This window comes from Hemitrygon akajei, chromosome 9 (assembly GCF_048418815.1).
Source record: "Hemitrygon akajei chromosome 9, sHemAka1.3, whole genome shotgun sequence".
In the NCBI taxonomy this organism is placed as follows: domain Eukaryota; kingdom Metazoa; phylum Chordata; class Chondrichthyes; order Myliobatiformes; family Dasyatidae; genus Hemitrygon; species Hemitrygon akajei.
Window position 1 is genome coordinate 168,595,436 of NC_133132.1, and position 21,781 is coordinate 168,617,216.

The following is a 21,781-nucleotide window of genomic DNA, read 5'->3' on the forward strand; positions in this document are numbered from 1 at the left end:
CCATTTGACCCATTGCTCTGCAATTTTATACTTCCCTCTCAACCCTAATCTCCTGCCTTCTCCTCGTATCCTTTCTTGCCCTGACCAACCAAGACCTATCAACCTCTGGCTTAAATAGTCATAAAGACTTGGCCTCCACAGCCACTTCTGGCAATAAATTTCACAGATTCACCTCCCTCTGGCTAAAGAAATTCCTCCTCACCTCCTTTTTAACTAGACATCCTTGTATTCTGAAACTGTGACCTCTGCTCCTAGACTCTCCCACCACAGGACACATGCTCTCCACGTCCACTCTTTCAATATTCCATAGTCTTCAATGAGATCCCCAATCATTCTTCTAAATTCCAGTGAGTAAAGGCCCAGCGTCATCAATCGCTCCTCATAACATAATCCCTTCATTCCCAGATCATTCTCGTGAACCTCCTCTGAACCAATACCAGCACATCCTTTCTTAGATAAGGGGTCAAACAATCATTCATTAACAAAGGATGTCATCACATCTTTTTTTTAAGTAAGTGGCCCTCAAAATTAATTCTCCTAACATCCAAAGCATAGGTGCTAGTTAAGTCTGGAGTTTACATGAGCCCAGTATAACTGTTCCTGAATGTTGCCGTTATTCATGTCACGTTCACCTCAGGAAGCTCCCAACTGCAGTAGATCAGTGGCTTCTCTCTATAATTGCTGCAGATTTGACAGCATACAAAAAATACACAAAACTGCAGACCTCCTCAGCTCTTTCGGGCTTACAAGCTGTGTCAGAAAATCTTTTTCTTTGAACATCCACAGCTCATCTTTATAGACAGCTATACCAACTATCTTATCAGAAAAACCAGGATTCTCAATTTGGAAATCTAAGATTTGAGGAAAGATGGGCAGAACATTATTTATATGTGAAATTTAAGTAATATAGTTGTGAGCTTTATCACATTAAAATTTCATTTTAATTTCAACTGAAATACAAGAAATAGAGTCAGAGGGAAATACAGCACTGAATCAGGCCCTTCGGCCCATCTAGTCCATGCCGAAACCACATAAACTGCCTACTCCCACTGACCTGTAATGGGACCATAGCCCTCCAAATCCCTACTATCCAAACTTCTCTTAAACTTTGAAGTCGAGCTCGCATTCACCACTTGTGCTGACAGCTCATTCCACACTCTCCCGACACTCTGATAGTAGTTTCCCCTCATGTTCCCCCAAAACTTCTCACCCTCCACCTTCAACCCACGACCTCTCATTGTCATCCCTCCTAACTTCAGTGGAAAAAGCCTTCTTATGTTTATCCCATCTATACCCCTCATAATGTTGTACACCTCTATCAAATCTCCTCTCAGTCTTTTATAGAATACAGTCCCAGCCTATTCAATCTTTCCCTATAACTCAGGTCCTCCAGACCCAGCAACATACTTGTAAATGTTCTCTGCACTCTTTCAACCATATAAAGATGGCATTAAACCACTTGCCAAATTAACAATTGGTCCAATGACACCAGGACCACCAGGCTTAAAAACAGTTATTTCCCCCAAGCAGTAAGGCCGATCAACACATCCACCCTCTAACCCACCCCTGCACAACCTCCACCACCACAACTTAGTCATTTCCTGTCAGAGTCACCTTATGCACAGATATCCCTGTACCTAGCCTCAACTTATGGACAAACAGTTACTCTATGTATATCAGCTATTTTTATGTATTTATATTTATTGTGTACCTTATTGTGTTTTTTTATGCCGCATCGGATCCGGAGTAACAATCATTTTGTTCTCCTTTACACATTCGTTCATTTATTATGTGTCATGTCATATGAAATGGGTGATCATGGTCTTTCCATGACTATGATTGTTCTTGGCAAATTTTTCTATAGAAGTAGTTTGCCACTGCCTTCTCCTGGACAGTGCCTTTGCAAGACGGGTGATCCCAGCAATTGTCAATACTCTTCATAGATTGTCTGCCTGGCATCAGTGGTCACATACCCAGGACTTGTGATCTGCACCAGCTGCTCATACGACCATCCACCACCTGCTCCCGTGCCTTCATGTGACCCTGATCTTGGGCTACACCTTGCCTAAGGGTGACCTGTAGGCGAGTGGATGGAAGGAGCGCCTTATACCTCCATTGGTAGAGACGTATCAACACCCTGTCACCCACTCCGCTTATTAATGTTAAATCTTGAATTAAATGATGAGTTTAACTTTCAGTTCCAAATTACAAAGTAAAAAATAAAATGTAAACAGCATTATGTTAGTAAGTTAGTTTATCTTATAAATGACCTTATCATCAAACGTTTAAGTATAAAAATAATACGAATACAAGCCAAATAGTTCAGTAAGTTATACTTGTAACAATACTTTTCATTTCTTTAAATCCCTAACAGATCTTAGATGAAGGAGATTTAAATAATGACGGCATGTTGTCATTTGTAGAGTTTGAAAGTGTAATTGATAGATCATCTGACTTTCAAAAGTAAGTTCTATTGAAAATGTTATTACAAAGAAAAGAATATGCCATTCAAAATCAAATATACAGCAGTTCCCCGTCCTTTACAGAAATACTAAATGATCAATTATTCTCTATTTCAATGTTAAAGTAAATTTATCATCAAAGTACATACATGTCTCACACACAACTCCGAGATTCATTTTCTTGTGGGCATACTCAATACATCCATAGTAGAATAATAACCATAACAGAATCAGTGAAAGACCACCTAACTTGGGCATTCAACCAGCGTGCAGAAGACAGCAAACTGTGCAAATACAAAAAGAAGAAATAATAATAATAATAATAATAATAAAGGATGACACAAAGGTTGGGTGTGTTGTGGATAGTGTGGAGGGCTGTCAGAGGTTACAGCAGGACATTGATAGGATGCAAAACTGGGCTGAGAAGTGGCAGATGGAGTTCAACCCAGATAAGTGTGAGGTGGTTCATTTTGGTAGGTCAAATATGATGGCAGAATATAGCATTAATGGTAAGACCCTGGCAGTGTGAAGGATCAGAGGGATCTTGGGGTCCGAGTCCTTAGGACACTCAAAGCTGCTATGTAGGTTGAGTCTGTGGTTAAGAAGGCATACGGTGCATTGGCCTTCATCAATCGTGGGATTGAGTTTAAGAGCTGAGAGGTAATGTTGCAGCTATATAAAACCCTGGTCAAACCCCACTTGGAGTACTGTGCTCAGTTCTGGTCGCCTCACGGAAGGATGTGGAAACCATAGAAAGGGTGCAGAGGTGATTTACAAGGATGTTGCCTGGATTGGGGAGCATGCCTTATGAGAATAGGTTGAGTGAACTTGGCCTTTTCTCTTTGGAGTGACGGAGGATGAGAGGTGACCTGATAGAGGTGTATAAGATGATGAGAGACATTGATCGTGTGGATAGTCAGAGGCTTTTTCCCCAGGGCTGAAATGGCTAGCACAAGAGGGCATAGTTTTAAGGTGTTTGGGAGTACCTTACTCCCAAACCATTGAGAGGAGATGTCAGAGGTAAGTTTTTTACACAGAGATTAGTGAGTGCGTGGAATGGGCTGCTGGTGGCTGTGGTGGAGGCGGAAACGATAGGGTCCTTTAAGAGACTCCTGGATAGGCACATTGAGCTTAGAAAAATAGAGGGCTATGGGTAAGCTGAGGTAATTTCTCAGGTAAGGACATGTTCGTAACTGCTTTGTGGGCTGAAGCGTATGTATTGTGCTGTAGGTTTTCTATGTTTCAATGAATAAGTAATAACTATCAAGAACATGAGATAAAGAATCCCTGAAAATGAGTCCATTGGTTTTGGGAACATTTCAGTGATGGGCAAGTGAAGTTGAGTGAATTTATCCCTTTTGCTTCTGGAGCCTGAGGGTTGAGGGGTAATAACTGTTCCTCAGCCTATGGAGTGAGTCCTGAGGCTCTTTTACTGTAGCAAATATGGTTTTCACCCCAGGGTTCTGAAAGAGGTGGCTGAAGAGATTGTGGAGGCATTAATGATGATCTTTCAAGAATCACTAGATTCTGGAATGATTCTGGAAGACTTAAAAATTGGAAAATGTCACTCCACTTGCCTAACAAATCTATTAGAATTCATTGATGAAATAACAAACAGAAAAGACAAAGAAGAATCAATTGATGTTGTGTACTTGGATTTTCAGAAGGCCTTTGACAAGGTACCACACATGAGGCTGCTGAACAAGCTATGAGCCCATGGTATTACAGGAACGGGGTCTGTGTTGGGACAAATTCTTTTTACATTTTATGTCAATGATTTGGACGATGGCTTTGTTGCAAAGTTTGCAGATGCTATGACGATAGGTGGAGGGACAGGTAGTTTTGAGGAAGTAGAGAGGCTACAGGAGGATTAGACAGATTAGGAGAGTGGGAAAAGTAAATAAATCTCTCAACCTCTGCCTTAAATATACCCAGTGACCTGGCCTCCAGAGCTGCTTGTGGCAACAAATTACACAGATTCACCACTTTCTGGCTGAAGAAGTTTCTCCTTATCTCTGTTCTAAAAGGATGTTCTCTACTCAGAGGCTGTGTCCTCTGGTCTTAGGCTCTCCCACTACAGGAAACATTCCCTCTACATCCATTCTATTCCATCCAATAGGTTTCCGTGAGGTCACTCCTCAAAGCTCTTCAGTTCTGCCACATCCAATTGGAAATAATTAACAGGGGGGAGAGGCTCCCTGCAAAAGACGCAGCTGAAGTTTTTGGAAGCTTCTTTAACTCATTGCTTACCAGATAATAAAACCGTAAGGCCATAAGACATAGGTGCAGAATTGGGTCTTTCAGCTCATTGAACCTCCTCCACCATTTTATCATGTCCTATCTATTATCTCTCTCAACCGCCCCCCCCCCCATATTCTCTCTGCTACCTTTGATGCCCTTACTAATAAAGAGCCTGTCAAACTCTGATTTAATTATACCCAGTGACTTGGCCTTCACAGCTGCCCTGTTGCAATGAACCCCACGGACTCTCCACGCTCTCTGGCTAAAGACCATCCTCGGCTCAATTTGTTTCAAGAGGGTCTTCCGGCTATAGAAAGCTGGCATAAACAATTGAATTACAAAGGTGTGATTACTGTGACTGCTTGACATTGTAGAATGACAGAGTAAAATCGGTAAAATTGAAGTTAATGGGACTCAAGTTTGTCCATGATATTATTCATGAAGGAATAAACACAGGAGACTCTGCATATGCTGGAAATCCACAGCAACACAACAAAATGCTGGAGGAACTCAGCAAGTCAGACAGCATCTGTGGAAGGGAATAAACAATCGACATTTCAGCCCAACAACCTTCGTCAGGATGAGGGTGAAGGGTCTGAAATATCAAATGTTCATTCCCCTCCATTAATGTTGCCTTGCATAGAACATAGAACATAAAGTACAGAACATACAACATACAACTTAAAACACAGAATATAAACATAGAACACAGAACATAAAACATAGAACAGAACATAGAACACAGAACATAAAACATAGAACATAAAACAGAACATAAAACATAGAACACAGAACATAAAACATAGAACACAGAACATAAAACACAGAACATAAAACATAGAACATAAAACAGAACACAGAACATAAAACATAGAACAGAACATAAAACATAGAACATAAAACATAGAACACAGAACATTAAACATAGAACAGAACATAAAACATAGAACACAGAACATAAAACATAGAACAGAACATAAAACATAGAACAGAACATAAAACATAGAACATAAAACACAGAACATAAAACATAGAACATAAAACACAGAACATAAAACATAGAACACAGAACATAAAACATAGAACACAAAACATAAAACATAGAACAGAACATAAAACATAGAACACAGAACATAAAACATAGAACAGAACATAAAACATAGAACACAGAACATAAAACATAGAACAGAACATAAAACATAGAACATAAAACACAGAACATAAAACATAGAACACAGAACATAAAACATAGAACATAAAACATAGAACAGAACATAAAACATAGAACACAGAACATAAAACATAGAACAGAACATAAAACATAGAACAGAACATAAAACATAGAACATAAAACACAGAACATAAAACATAGAACATAAAACACAGAACATAAAACATAGAACACAGAACATAAAACATAGAACACAGAACATAAAACATAGAACAGAACATAAAACATAGAACATAAAACATAGAACATAAAACACAGAACATAAAACATAGAACACAGAACATAAAACATAGAACAGAACATAAAACATAGAACAGAACATAAAACATAGAACATAAAACACAGAACATAAAACATAGAACATAAAACACAGAACATAAAACATAGAACACAGAACATAAAACATAGAACAGAACATAAAACATAGAACATAAAACACAGAACATAAAACATAGAACAGAACATAAAACATAGAACATAAAACACAGAACAGAACATAAAACATAGAACACAGAACATAAAACATAGAACAGAACATAAAACATAGAACAGAACATAAAACATAGAACATAAAACACAGAACATAAAACATAGAACATAAAACATAGAACAGAACATAAAACATAGAACACAGAACATAAAACATAGAACAGAACATAAAACATAGAACAGAACATAAAACATAGAACATAAAACACAGAACATAAAACATAGAACAGAACATAAAACATAGAACAGAACATAAAACATAGAACACAGAACATAAAACATAGAACAGAACATAAAACATAGAACAGAACATAAAACATAGAACATAAAACACAGAACATAAAACATAGAACATAAAACATAGAACAGAACATAAAACATAGAACATAAAACATAGAACAGAACATAAAACATAGAACACAGAACATAAAACATAGAACAGAACATAAAACATAGAACAGAACATAAAACATAGAACATAAAACACAGAACATAAAACATAGAACACAGAACATAAAACATAGAACACAGAACATAAAACATAGAACAGAACATAAAACATAGAACATAAAACATAGAACATAAAACACAGAACATAAAACATAGAACACAGAACATAAAACATAGAACAGAACATAAAACATAGAACAGAACATAAAACATAGAACACAGAACATAAAACATAGAACAGAACATAAAACATAGAACATAAAACACAGAACATAAAACATAGAACAGAACATAAAACATAGAACATAAAACACAGAACAGAACATAAAACATAGAACACAGAACATAAAACATAGAACAGAACATAAAACATAGAACAGAACATAAAACATAGAACATAAAACACAGAACATAAAACATAGAACATAAAACATAGAACAGAACATAAAACATAGAACACAGAACATAAAACATAGAACAGAACATAAAACATAGAACAGAACATAAAACATAGAACATAAAACACAGAACATAAAACATAGAACAGAACATAAAACATAGAACAGAACATAAAACATAGAACACAGAACATAAAACATAGAACAGAACATAAAACATAGAACAGAACATAAAACATAGAACATAAAACACAGAACATAAAACATAGAACATAAAACAGAACAGAACATAAAACATAGAACACAGAACATAAAACATAGAACAGAACATAAAACATAGAACAGAACATAAAACATAGAACATAAAACACAGAACATAAAACATAGAACATAAAACACAGAACATAAAACATAGAACACAGAACATAAAACATAGAACACAGAACATAAAACATAGAACAGAACATAAAACATAGAACATAAAACATAGAACATAAAACACAGAACATAAAACATAGAACACAGAACATAAAACATAGAACAGAACATAAAACATAGAACAGAACATAAAACATAGAACATAAAACACAGAACATAAAACATAGAACATAAAACACAGAACATAAAACATAGAACACAGAACATAAAACATAGAACACAGAACATAAAACATAGAACAGAACATAAAACATAGAACATAAAACACAGAACATAAAACATAGAACAGAACATAAAACATAGAACATAAAACACAGAACATAAAACATAGAACACAGAACATAAAACATAGAACATAAAACATAGAACAGAACATAAAACATAGAACACAGAACATAAAACATAGAACAGAACATAAAACATAGAACAGAACATAAAACATAGAACATAAAACATAGAACATAAAACACAGAACATAAAACATAGAACATAAAACATAGAACAGAACATAAAACATAGAACACAGAACATAAAACATAGAACAGAACATAAAACATAGAACAGAACATAAAACATAGAACATAAAACACAGAACATAAAACATAGAACAGAACATAAAACATAGAACAGAACATAAAACATAGAACACAGAACATAAAACATAGAACAGAACATAAAACATAGAACAGAACATAAAACATAGAACATAAAACACAGAACATAAAACATAGAACATAAAACATAGAACAGAACATAAAACATAGAACATAAAACATAGAACAGAACATAAAACATAGAACACAGAACATAAAACATAGAACAGAACATAAAACATAGAACAGAACATAAAACATAGAACATAAAACACAGAACATAAAACATAGAACATAAAACACAGAACATAAAACATAGAACACAGAACATAAAACATAGAACACAGAACATAAAACATAGAACAGAACATAAAACATAGAACATAAAACATAGAACATAAAACACAGAACATAAAACATAGAACACAGAACATAAAACATAGAACAGAACATAAAACATAGAACAGAACATAAAACATAGAACATAAAACACAGAACATAAAACATAGAACATAAAACACAGAACATAAAACATAGAACACAGAACATAAAACATAGAACAGAACATAAAACATAGAACATAAAACACAGAACATAAAACATAGAACAGAACATAAAACATAGAACATAAAACACAGAACAGAACATAAAACATAGAACACAGAACATAAAACATAGAACAGAACATAAAACATAGAACAGAACATAAAACATAGAACATAAAACACAGAACATAAAACATAGAACATAAAACATAGAACAGAACATAAAACATAGAACACAGAACATAAAACATAGAACAGAACATAAAACATAGAACAGAACATAAAACATAGAACATAAAACACAGAACATAAAACATAGAACAGAACATAAAACATAGAACAGAACATAAAACATAGAACACAGAACATAAAACATAGAACAGAACATAAAACATAGAACAGAACATAAAACATAGAACATAAAACACAGAACATAAAACATAGAACATAAAACATAGAACAGAACATAAAACATAGAACATAAAACATAGAACAGAACATAAAACATAGAACACAGAACATAAAACATAGAACAGAACATAAAACATAGAACAGAACATAAAACATAGAACATAAAACACAGAACATAAAACATAGAACACAGAACATAAAACATAGAACACAGAACATAAAACATAGAACAGAACATAAAACATAGAACATAAAACATAGAACATAAAACACAGAACATAAAACATAGAACACAGAACATAAAACATAGAACAGAACATAAAACATAGAACAGAACATAAAACATAGAACACAGAACATAAAACATAGAACAGAACATAAAACATAGAACATAAAACACAGAACATAAAACATAGAACAGAACATAAAACATAGAACATAAAACACAGAACAGAACATAAAACATAGAACACAGAACATAAAACATAGAACAGAACATAAAACATAGAACAGAACATAAAACATAGAACATAAAACACAGAACATAAAACATAGAACATAAAACATAGAACAGAACATAAAACATAGAACACAGAACATAAAACATAGAACAGAACATAAAACATAGAACAGAACATAAAACATAGAACATAAAACACAGAACATAAAACATAGAACAGAACATAAAACATAGAACAGAACATAAAACATAGAACACAGAACATAAAACATAGAACAGAACATAAAACATAGAACAGAACATAAAACATAGAACATAAAACACAGAACATAAAACATAGAACATAAAACATAGAACAGAACATAAAACATAGAACACAGAACATAAAACATAGAACAGAACATAAAACATAGAACAGAACATAAAACATAGAACATAAAACACAGAACATAAAACATAGAACATAAAACACAGAACATAAAACATAGAACACAGAACATAAAACATAGAACACAGAACATAAAACATAGAACAGAACATAAAACATAGAACATAAAACATAGAACATAAAACACAGAACATAAAACATAGAACACAGAACATAAAACATAGAACAGAACATAAAACATAGAACAGAACATAAAACATAGAACATAAAACACAGAACATAAAACATAGAACATAAAACACAGAACATAAAACATAGAACACAGAACATAAAACATAGAACACAGAACATAAAACATAGAACAGAACATAAAACATAGAACATAAAACACAGAACATAAAACATAGAACAGAACATAAAACATAGAACATAAAACACAGAACATAAAACATAGAACACAGAACATAAAACATAGAACATAAAACATAGAACAGAACATAAAACATAGAACACAGAACATAAAACATAGAACAGAACATAAAACATAGAACAGAACATAAAACATAGAACATAAAACATAGAACATAAAACACAGAACATAAAACATAGAACACAGAACATAAAACATAGAACACAGAACATAAAACATAGAACAGAACATAAAACATAGAACATAAAACATAGAACATAAAACACAGAACATAAAACATAGAACACAGAACATAAAACATAGAACATAAAACACAGAACATAAAACATAGAACACAGAACATAAAACATAGAACATAAAACACAGAACATAAAACATAGAACATAAAACACAGAACATAAAACATAGAACACAGAACATAAAACATAGAACACAGAACATAACATAGAACAGAACATAAAACATAGAACATAAAACATAGAACATAAAACACAGAACATAAAACATAGAACACAGAACATAAAACATAGAACATAAAACACAGAACATAAAACATAGAACATAAAACACAGAACATAAAACATAGAACACAGAACATAAAACATAGAACATAAAACACAGAACATAAAACATAGAACACAGAACATAAAACATAGAACATAAAACACAGAACACAAAACACAGAACATAAAACATAGAACACAGAACATAAAACATAGAACACAGAACATAAAACATAGAACAGAACATAAAACATAGAACATAAAACACAGAACATAAAACATAGAACAGAACATAAAACATAGAACATAAAACACAGAACATAAAACATAGAACACAGAACATAAAACATAGAACATAAAACATAGAACAGAACATAAAACATAGAACACAGAACATAAAACATAGAACAGAACATAAAACATAGAACAGAACATAAAACATAGAACATAAAACACAGAACATAAAACATAGAACATAAAACACAGAACATAAAACATAGAACACAGAACATAAAACATAGAACACAGAACATAACATAGAACAGAACATAAAACATAGAACATAAAACATAGAACATAAAACACAGAACATAAAACATAGAACACAGAACATAAAACATAGAACATAAAACACAGAACATAAAACATAGAACACAGAACATAAAACATAGAACATAAAACACAGAACATAAAACATAGAACACAGAACATAAAACATAGAACATAAAACACAGAACATAAAACATAGAACACAGAACATAAAACATAGAACATAAAACACAGAACATAAAACATAGAACACAGAACATAAAACATAGAACATAAAACACAGAACACAAAACACAGAACATAAAACACAGGACAAAGAACATGGAAGATAAAACATAGAACATAAAACACAGAACATAAAACAGAAAACGTAGAACATAGAATGGTACAGAACAGGAACAGGCCCTTTGGCCCACAATGTTATGCTGAACCAGCTAAAAAGCAAATCAGAACACCCAAACACTAACCCCTCCTACCTACACCACGTCCAAATCCCTCCATCTTCCTTACATTCATGTGCCTATCCAAATGTCTCATAGAAGTCTCTAATATATTTGCCTCGACCATTGTACCAGGCAGTGCATTCTAGGCATTCACAACTCACTTACCCCTCTTGAAGCTCCCCCATTATTTTTGTGTGCTATTGAAGAAAGGATGACTTTTGTTGTGTACGTCTTTTGTATTGAATAGCATGTTTTTGATTCATTTTTAGATCCTTTACTATCCGGTTCTTTGAATGAAAAGCACGAGTGGAAGAAACACATATTGTCCATATTCAAACCATTCAAGCTTCTCATTTAATAGTGGTGTGGCATCTCTGAATAGTAGATCGATTCAGCAAGATATTTTACTGGGAATGAGAGAAATAGCCACAGCCATTTAATGTTAGAAATTTTCCAATGTCTGCAATTAATTCTTGTTTATGTTTGAAGAAATTTGAAAGACATGCCATTATCTGTTCATTTGCAGAGGCAATAGGAATTTTTAATATTTTTCAGAAATGTTCTACATGAGAAATAAAAATGGTGTCAATTTCACTGAGGCACCTAATTTGAGTATTTCTTGCTGCCACTGAAAACAAAAACACACTTGAGTTGGAATAACAGACTAAAGAATGACATGGAGCAGATATTTAGATCATTTACCTGTCGATCAAACAGGATAACCATTTCCGTGCTTACACTGATGCTGCTCAGATACCTTAACTCAAGTGGATGGAATTGAAAGCCAAACAAGTGCTTCATTTTCCAGAGGGATACAAAGGCAGTCATGCAAACACTTCAAACTGAAGTGGTATTTTCATCATTTTGATTTTGTTTCTCCTCATTGTTAAAAAAACAAAATGTTTTTTACATTATGATATCAATAAAAGACTGAGAAATCAAATAACACACACAAAATGCTGGTGGAATCCAGCAGGCCAGGCAGCATCTATAGGGAGAAGCAATATCGACATTTCGGGCTGAGACCTTTCATCAGGACTAACTGAAAGGAAAGATAGTAAGAGATTTGAAAGTAGGAGGGGAGGGGAAAATGCAAAATGATAGGAGAAGACCGGAGGGGGTGGGGTGAAGCTGAGAGCCAGAAGGGTGATTGGCAAAAGGGATACAGAGCTGGAGATGGGAAAGGATCATGGGACGGGAGACCTAGGGAGAAAGGGGGAGGGGAGCACCAGAGGGAGATGGAGAACAGGCAGAGTGATGGGCAGAGAGAGAAAGGAAAAAAAGGGAGGGGGAAAAAAACTAAATATATCAGGGATGGGGTAAGAAGGGGAAGAGGGGCATTAACGGAAGTTAGAGAAGTCAATGTTCATGCCGTCAGGTTGGAGGCTACCCAGCCGGTATATAAGGTGTTGTTCCTCCAACCTGAGTGTGGCTTCATCTTGACAGTAGAGAAGGCCATGGATAGACATATCAGAATGGGAATGGGACATGGAATTAAAATGTGTGGCCATTGGGAGATCCTGCTTTCTCTGGCGGACAGAGCGTAGGTGTTCAGCGAAATGGTCTCCCAGTCTGCGTCGGGTCTCACCAATATATAAAAGGCCACACTGGGAGCACCGGACGCAGTATACCACAGCAGCCGACTCACAGGTGAAGTGTCGCCTCACCTGGAAGGACTGTCTGGGGCCCTGAATGGTGGTGAAGGAGGAAGTGTAAGGGCAGGTGTAGCACTTGTTCCGCTTGCAAGGATAAGTGCCAGGAGGGAGATCGGTGGGAAGGGATGGGGGGGATGAATGGACAAGGGAGTCGCATAGGGGGCGATCCCTGCGGAAAGCAGAAAGAGGGGGTATCAGCAGAAAATCTAGCCACTGAGACTAGAGAGGCAAGTAAATTAGTTCTTGAAGCATTGGTGGATACAATATAAGTTCCCTCTGGTGAGGGTACCCCTAGGTAGCTATATTAGATAGGGCTGCTGAGTTTAGGGCATTGGGGACAAGGGACCAAATACCATTACACATTTGATTAAATAGCTTTTTTTGTCAAAGCTCAAGGTGTATTTATTATCAAAGGATGTGTGCAGTATACAACCTTGAGATGTGTCTACCCACAGGCAGCCACAAAACAAAGAAACACCATTGAACCCCGTGATGGGAATCCCTAATGATGGACAGCACCCTTCTGTGGCACCGCTCCTCGAAGATGTCCTGGATATGGTGGAGGCCAGTGCCCATGGTGGAGCTGAGAAATTCTACAAAAAAAGAACAAATCGCTCAAACGGCAAGAAATGAATGAAAAACACAGAATATGAAACATCATAACCACAGGGTCATTGAAACAGTCTAGGGATGTTCAGTTTAGCTCACAATAGACACATGTACATTGAGACATATAGTACAATTCATCATTTACCTCAATAACCAACAGAGACCAAATATATGTTGGGGACAACCCACAAGTGTAGCCATGCTTCTGGAAGCAACGCAGCATGTTCACTACTGGACTGTGGGAGGAAACCAGAGCACCTGGAGGAAACCCACATACTGAACCACACGGGGAGAACGCACATACTCCTTACAGACAGCAGCAGAAATTGAAACCTGATTACTGATCATAGGTGCTGTAATCGCAATTATACTAACCACTGTACTACTGTGACATCTTATGTCTTTCTGCTATGCTATGGGTATTTCATTTTAGCAGTTTCTGCAAAAGCAGCATGTCTCACTGGTAGAATGTTTTGGTTTTGGCTAAGATAAGTAGCCTGCTGTTCACCTTAGGAATGTTGTGTCAGCCAAGCAGGATGGTGGGATTGGGAGCAGGTGCTAGAGAGAGCGAGGTGGAGAGAGATTTGTGATGGGCAGTTGTCTGGTTTGGAGCCTTTTTGACGGGAGCTGCGGAGCAAGACAGGGGGAGAGATGCCGCAGAATGCCATGGGAAGGAGAGACCCCTTGCACGAAATGCTTTGTGTAGATGAATGGCTCCAAGGAGAAGAGCCAATATTGCTGTGAGAGAGCCGATTTGTTCAAGATGGACTTCAAAGGAAGTTCAGATTGTGACCAGTGCTTTCATGTAGACTGTGGGTCTGGTGCTGTGAATAACAGTTATACCCAGTGTTTGGAAGAGACGAGCTCCAACAGTCTTGTGCACATTTAGACTGGTCTAATTGTAATGCACCTTTTTTTTTTCTTTTATTTCTTTTCTTTCTCTTAATAACTGTTTGATAAAGCTGAAATTAGTAAATATACTTTCTTATAATCTGACTTGGTATAGGATTTGTTATTCCTTCCATCTGATAATTATGTATTGGCACTACTTACATAGCATTCACTTAAATTAAGGTTTCTTTAATCGGAACATCACAATATTCCTAAATGGTTGAACCGCAATCATACCGACGGTAGATGTATAATGTTTGTGAATGGTGGCCTTCTCACGGCTGAGTCCTGTGGCTGATAGACAAGTTAGCATTAAGCCAAGTAAGGGGGTTACACAGGAATTAGACCATAAAACCATATGACCATAAGACATAGGAGCAGAATTAGGCCATCTGGCCCATCGAGTCTGCTCCACCATTCAATCATGGCTGATCATTTTTTACCTCCTCCTCAACTCCAGTTCCCAGTCTTCTCCCCATAACCTTTGATGCCATGTCCAATCAAGAACCCATCAATCTCTGCCTTAAATACACCCAATGATCTGCCTCCACAGCTGCACTGTCCTGCCCACAGAAGGCAAAGAGTGGTTGTAGACGGGTCATATTCTGCATGGCGGTCAGTGACCAGTGGTGTGCCTCAGGGATTTGTTCTGGAACCCCTAATCTTTGTGATTTTTATAAATGACCTAGATGAGGAAGTGGAGGGATGGGTTAATAAATTTGCTAATGACAAAGGTTGGAGGTATTGTGGATAGTGTGGAGGGTTGTCAGAGGTTACTGAGGGACATTGATAGGATGCAAAACTGGGCTGAGAAGTGGCAGATGGAATTCAACCCAGATAGGTGTGAGGTGGTTCATTTTGGTAGGTCAAATATGATGGCAGAATATAGCATTAATGGTAAGACTCTTGGCAGTGCGGAGGATCAGAGGGATCTTGGGGTCTGAATCCATAGGACGCTCAAAGCTGCTACGCAGGTCGACTCTGTGGTTAAGAAGGCATGTAGTACATTGGCCTTTATCCACCGTGGGATTGAGTTTAAGAGCCGAGGGGTAATGTTGCAGCTATATAGGACCCTGGTCAGACCCCACTTGGAGTACTGTGCTCAGTTCTGGTCGCCTCACTACAGGAAGGATGTGGAAACCATAGAAAGGGTGCAGAGGAGATTTACAAGGATGTTGCCTGGATTGCTGAGCATGCCTTATGAGAATAGGTTGAGTGATCTCAGCCTTATCTCCTTGGAGCAACAGAGAATGAGAGGTGACCTGATAGAGGTGTATAAGATGATGAGAGGCATTGATCATGTGGATAGTCAGAGGCTTTTTTCCTGGGGCTGAAATGACCAGCAGAAGAGGGCACAGTTTTAAGGTGCTGGGGAGTAGGTACAGAGGAGATGTCAGAGGTAAGTTTTTTATGCTGAGAGTGGTGAGTGCGTGGAATGGGCTGCCGGTGTTGGAGGCGAATACGACAGGGTCTTTTAAGAGACTCCTGGATAGGTACACGGAGCTTAGAAAAATAGAGGGCTGTGGGTAAGCCTAGGTAGTTCTAAGGTAAGGACATGTACAGTACAGCTTTGTGGGCTGAAGGGCCTGTATTGTGCTGTAGGTTTTCTATGTTTCTATGTTATTGGGAGAAGGTCAGGGAGGGAGGCAGAGGAGGGAATAAAAGGATCAGCCATGATTGAATAGCAGAGCAGACTCAGTGGGCCAAATGGTCTAATTGTGCTCCTTGCTTTTATTCACGGTATTTCTATAACTGGACCCAAAATACCATCTGCTAAAGATTCACTTAATGAATCATGCCATGTTCAAAATCACTATGCATGAACCTTCAGGATCCTCTTTATAACTTGCACACTCTTTAGAACTGATAAGCCTATATTAACTTTTCCCATTCCATCTGTGGTTATTTGCTCTTGCAGTTGATTGCCAATGATCTTGTTGTTTACTGCATTTCTAAGATTTGTATCTTCAACAAATTTTGACATTTTACCCTTATTTCCTATATTGAAATTGTATAGATACACACTAATAAAGTGTACCTAATAAAGTGGCCACTGAGTGTATGATCATGGTCTTCTGCTGCTGTAGCCCATCGGCTTCAAGGTTCAACATGTTGTGCATTCAGAGATGCTCTTCTGCCCACCACTGTTGTAACACCAGGTTCTCTGAGTTCCTGTTGCCTTCCTGTCAGTTTGCACCAGTCTGCCCATTCTCTTCTGACATTTTAGAGATTGATAGGTTCTTGGTTGAACATGGCATCAAAAGTTATGGGGAAAAGGCTGGGAAATGGGGTGGAGGAGGAGATAAACAAAAGAGGGTATGCCATGATTGAATGGCGGAGCGGTCTTGATGGGCCAGATGGCCTAATTCTGCTCCTATGTCTTCTGGTCTATTTCTCATCAACAAGGTGTTTTCGTCCACAGAACTGCTGCTCACTGGATCTTTTTTGTTTGTTTTTCACGCCATTCTCTGTAAACTCTGCAGACTGTTGTGTGTGAAAATCCAGGAGATCACCAGGTTCTGAGATACTCAAACCACTACAACTGGCATCAACAGTCATTCCATGGTCAAAGTCACTTAGATCACATTTCTTCCCCAATCTGATGCTTTGTCTGAACAACTGAACGCATGATTATTTGAGTTACTGTTACCTTCCTGTCAGCTTGAAACAGTCTGGTCATTCTCCTCCGACCTCTCATGTTAACAGGATGCTTTTGCTCACAGAACTGTCACTCAATGGATGTTTATTACACCATTTCCTGGAAACTCTAGAGTGAAAACCCCAGCAGATCAGCAGTTTCTGAGATACTCTAACCACCCCATCTGGCACCAACAATCATTCCACAGTCAAAATCACTTAGATCACATTTCTTCCCCATTTTGATGTTTGGTCTGAACAACAACTGATTCTCTTGCACCATGTCTACATGTTCTTATGCATTGAGTTGTTGCCATGTGATTGGCTGATCAGATATTTGCATTAACAAGTACATATATCATGGTTCCTAATAAAGTACTGCATATAAAAGAAACAAAGATTCTAGCAATACCATGAAACAATCTGAAAAACAAGAAGTTACCACGATGTCCTTAGGCTAAATCTTTATCCAAACTGACGTAACTCTCCTATTCAAACAGATGAAGTTTTGTCAGCCTGTCTTTTAAGAGCTATTTTGACAACACTTTTAAAAAATACATTTAAATGACATACAAATCATTATTCTGCTTTTCTTGCAGAAGGAGGAGACTTAACAACCACCAGGCAGTCTATTTTCCGTGTTAAGGAAGGCAAATACAATGCTAGCATTCATTTCAAGATGGCTAGAATATAAAAGTAAGGATGTAATACTGAGGTTTTGTAAGGCATTGGTTAGATTACATTAAGACAATAAGACATAGACACAAAATTAGGCCATTCGGCCTATCAAGTCTGCTCCACCATTTCATTATGTCTGATTTATGATCCCTCTCAAGTCCATTCTCTTGGCTTCTCCCTGTAACCTTTGATGCCCTTCTCAATCAAGAACTTATCAATTTCCACTTTCAATGGCCTCCACAGACATCTGTGTCAATGAATTCCACAGATTCACCACCCTTTGGCGGAAGAAATTCTTCCTCATCTCTGTTCTCAAGCCCTTTTATTCTGGGCTGTGCCCTCTGGTCCTAGAACTCTCCCCCCCCCCCCCCCCCCACCCACCCCACTATAGAAAACACCCTCTCCACATCAACAGGTGGAAGTAAGGGAGGCAAGTGCAATGTTTGTAAAGTAAGGATGTGATGCTGAGGTTTTATGAGGCATTGGTCACACCATATTTGGAGTATTGTGAGAGGCTTTGGGCCCCAAAGATAAGGAAGATATGACGGCATTGAAGAAGGTCCAGAAAAGGTTCACAACAATGATCCTGGGAATGAAACCAAACAAATTTTACAACAGTTATTTGAAAGAAAATAGGACATTATTGGCTATTAATTTGGACCAGCAAGTTGATAACACTGGACAACAATTTTTTCAAAAGTGGTGTTTCCTCAGCATACACGAGGAAATCTGCAGATGCTGGAAATTCAAACAACACACACAAAATGTTGGTGGAACGCAGCAGGCCAGGCAGCATCTATAGGGAGAAGTCCTATAGAGAAGGAGGGTCCTGACGAAGGGTCTCGGCCCGAAATGTCGACAGCGCTTCTCCCTATAGATGCTGCCTGGCTTGCTGTGTTCCACCAGCATTTTGTGTTTCCTCAGCATGTTTTTTTTTTTGTTTATGATAGGCCACTTGAATCTGAACACAAATATAATTCCAGACTACTTGTATCATGGAGCAATTTGGAGAAACAAGAAACTAACTTTTATTGAATTTACTGCATTTAATTGCATAACGGTGCTGATGCTTTGCAATAGTTCAACTAAGCTAAAAATGTTTGGTTGATGATTTTCATTTGTACTCAGTGTCTGAGGCTTCTCGCTTAAGTGTCCAACAATAATCAGCCAGCATTGATGGATTCCAGTTGCCCTGATACTGTTCCTCCATGACCCCAATGCCCTGGTGAAACCTTTCACCGTGCTGGTCACTGACAGCACCAAAGATCTGCAGGGAAGAAGTCTAATTGGGAATGCAGAAGATGAATCTTTAGTGACATGTTGCACTTCATGGATTTGTATGGTTGAAGCATGTTGTCAACCAGCTGCACATAGTTTGGTGCTCTGTAGTCGCCAAGCAAATTTTCAACAACATCCTTGTGATCTTCAACAACTTCCATGTGATTTTCTCTTGTTCCACTAGAAGTTCTTCAAATTACCTGTCACTGATGACCTGTTTGATATGTGGACCTACAAAATGCCTTCCTTAAGCTTGGCATCAGTTATTCTGGGAAACATCTGTCTCAAATATCAAAATCCCTCATAGAGATTTATAGCCTTTCCCAATCTGCCCCACAATGCCACATCCGTTCTGCCTAAGCATGCCCAGTCATGTCTGGACAAGATAGAAAGCCTTTGGCTTACATTATGAGCAATATTTTAATTGACTTGAATTATGAATTGAAATAATTTCATGGTAATTTTATGATCAACAGCCCCAAATCCATAAGATACACCTAAAAGTATTCAGGAAGCAAAATCTTCATTGTCTTGAAGTTGTTCCATTAATATTAAGCGTTGCCACAACTTCCACATCAAAATAAAGAAAAAGGTGTGTAAAATAAGGTTCAGTTTTCAAGGTTGTTTGTCTGCTGAAGGACCCATGCAGTCACTTTACACGAACCACTTTGGTAAACAACTGGATGGCAGGGAAATTTATAGATTGCTCTGCAGGTGACTTTGCTGTTTAATTTCAGATTAAGTTAGCTTAAGTAAAGTGGTAATAATATGATCTGAGTGACAAAATTACAGCATTGGCATTGGTCACTATTACCTGATTGGTCAGTATGACACTCTAGCCCATACAACCCAGCCAGGGTTGGCTGGTCCACAGGTCACACCCCTTGATCCATAGACTTCTGGAGGCTCGCTCAGCAGCTTCTGCGACAGTCCTGATGGCTCTTCTCTTTGTAATGCCAAGGAGCGAGTAGGTTCTGCACAGCAAGCAGCCAGCAAAATCTCTACACCCCACATCTATAGGCTCACATTGTGTCCTCCACCCCTGTCTTTGGCTCTGCACGACCAGCTCCTGGAATCTGGCCTTCTTATACTCAAACACCTCCTCAATCTGGTCTTCCAAGGCACTGTCAGTCCTGCCATGACCACCTGCTTCGAGGTTTCTGACAGAACGACCACGTCAGGCCTCAGTGATGATGACGAGATGAAGTCAGGGAACTTTAATCACTTGCCAAGATTGACTTTCAGTTGTTATTCCAGAATAGTTTACAGAATAGGGCGGAGTTAAGATGGCGCCAAGTAGCTGCCTCTTCAAGCTCATTTGTGGAAACAGCTTAAATTCTTCTCTTTAATGTCTCTTTATTTCCTTTTCAAGATGGGTGGGGTTCAATTGAGATCCTGACCTGCAAATAGCACTCAAACTGCATTTTTTTTTACAACAGCCGAGTTCCCATGTTTGGAATTCACTGGCTGACCGTTTTTTCGACATTCTCCAGACACAGCTTGGAAAATGGCGCCTCCATAGATGACTGATTCCAGGCCAGTGTTGTTGCAGGAGACGGAATACCAGGATCTTGCTGCGGCGGGTGTATGAACTGAGGTCTCTGTAGTCAAGCAGTCGCACTCTCCCTCGCTTTCTCTCAATAGCGGGAGAGTTTGCTACCAATTCTCGAGTAGGAGAACCTCGGAATAAAAAGCGACGCGGTAGACTGTAACATCACAACAGCGACTGTCAGTCTCCCCTTCACTATGAAATCAGCAACATCTCTCTGTTCCTTGTTAGTGAGAGAAAGAGCCCGTGGCATGTTGAACTGTCGGGTAAACAATAGTTTTTGTTGACTGCAGATCGCGGCCTCTCGTCGGGTGCTTTTCTATTGCTTGCTGGGTGGTGGGCGCTGATGAAGGGGGAAGTTGATGTGCCAATGCTTGCTGTGCTTGTGTGGGGGAGGGGGAGAGGAGGCTTTGGGGTTCTAACTGTAACACCCTGCTAATGTTTTTCTCTCAT

At 37.7% G+C, this 21,781-nt stretch overlaps 1 protein-coding gene across 1 annotated transcript in view; it reads left to right on the forward strand.

The window, feature by feature from the left end:
• Nucleotides 1–12,328, forward strand: part of LOC140732693 (calcium and integrin-binding family member 4-like) — a 54,155-nt gene extending 41,827 nt beyond the window's left edge. The window contains exons 5-6 of the mRNA XM_073055376.1: nt 2,375–2,463; nt 12,301–12,328. Coding sequence (XP_072911477.1) covers nt 2,375–2,463; nt 12,301–12,328 — 117 coding nt within the window. The remainder of the gene's footprint in view (nt 1–2,374; nt 2,464–12,300) is intronic.
• Nucleotides 12,329–21,781: the final 9,453 nt, after the last annotated feature.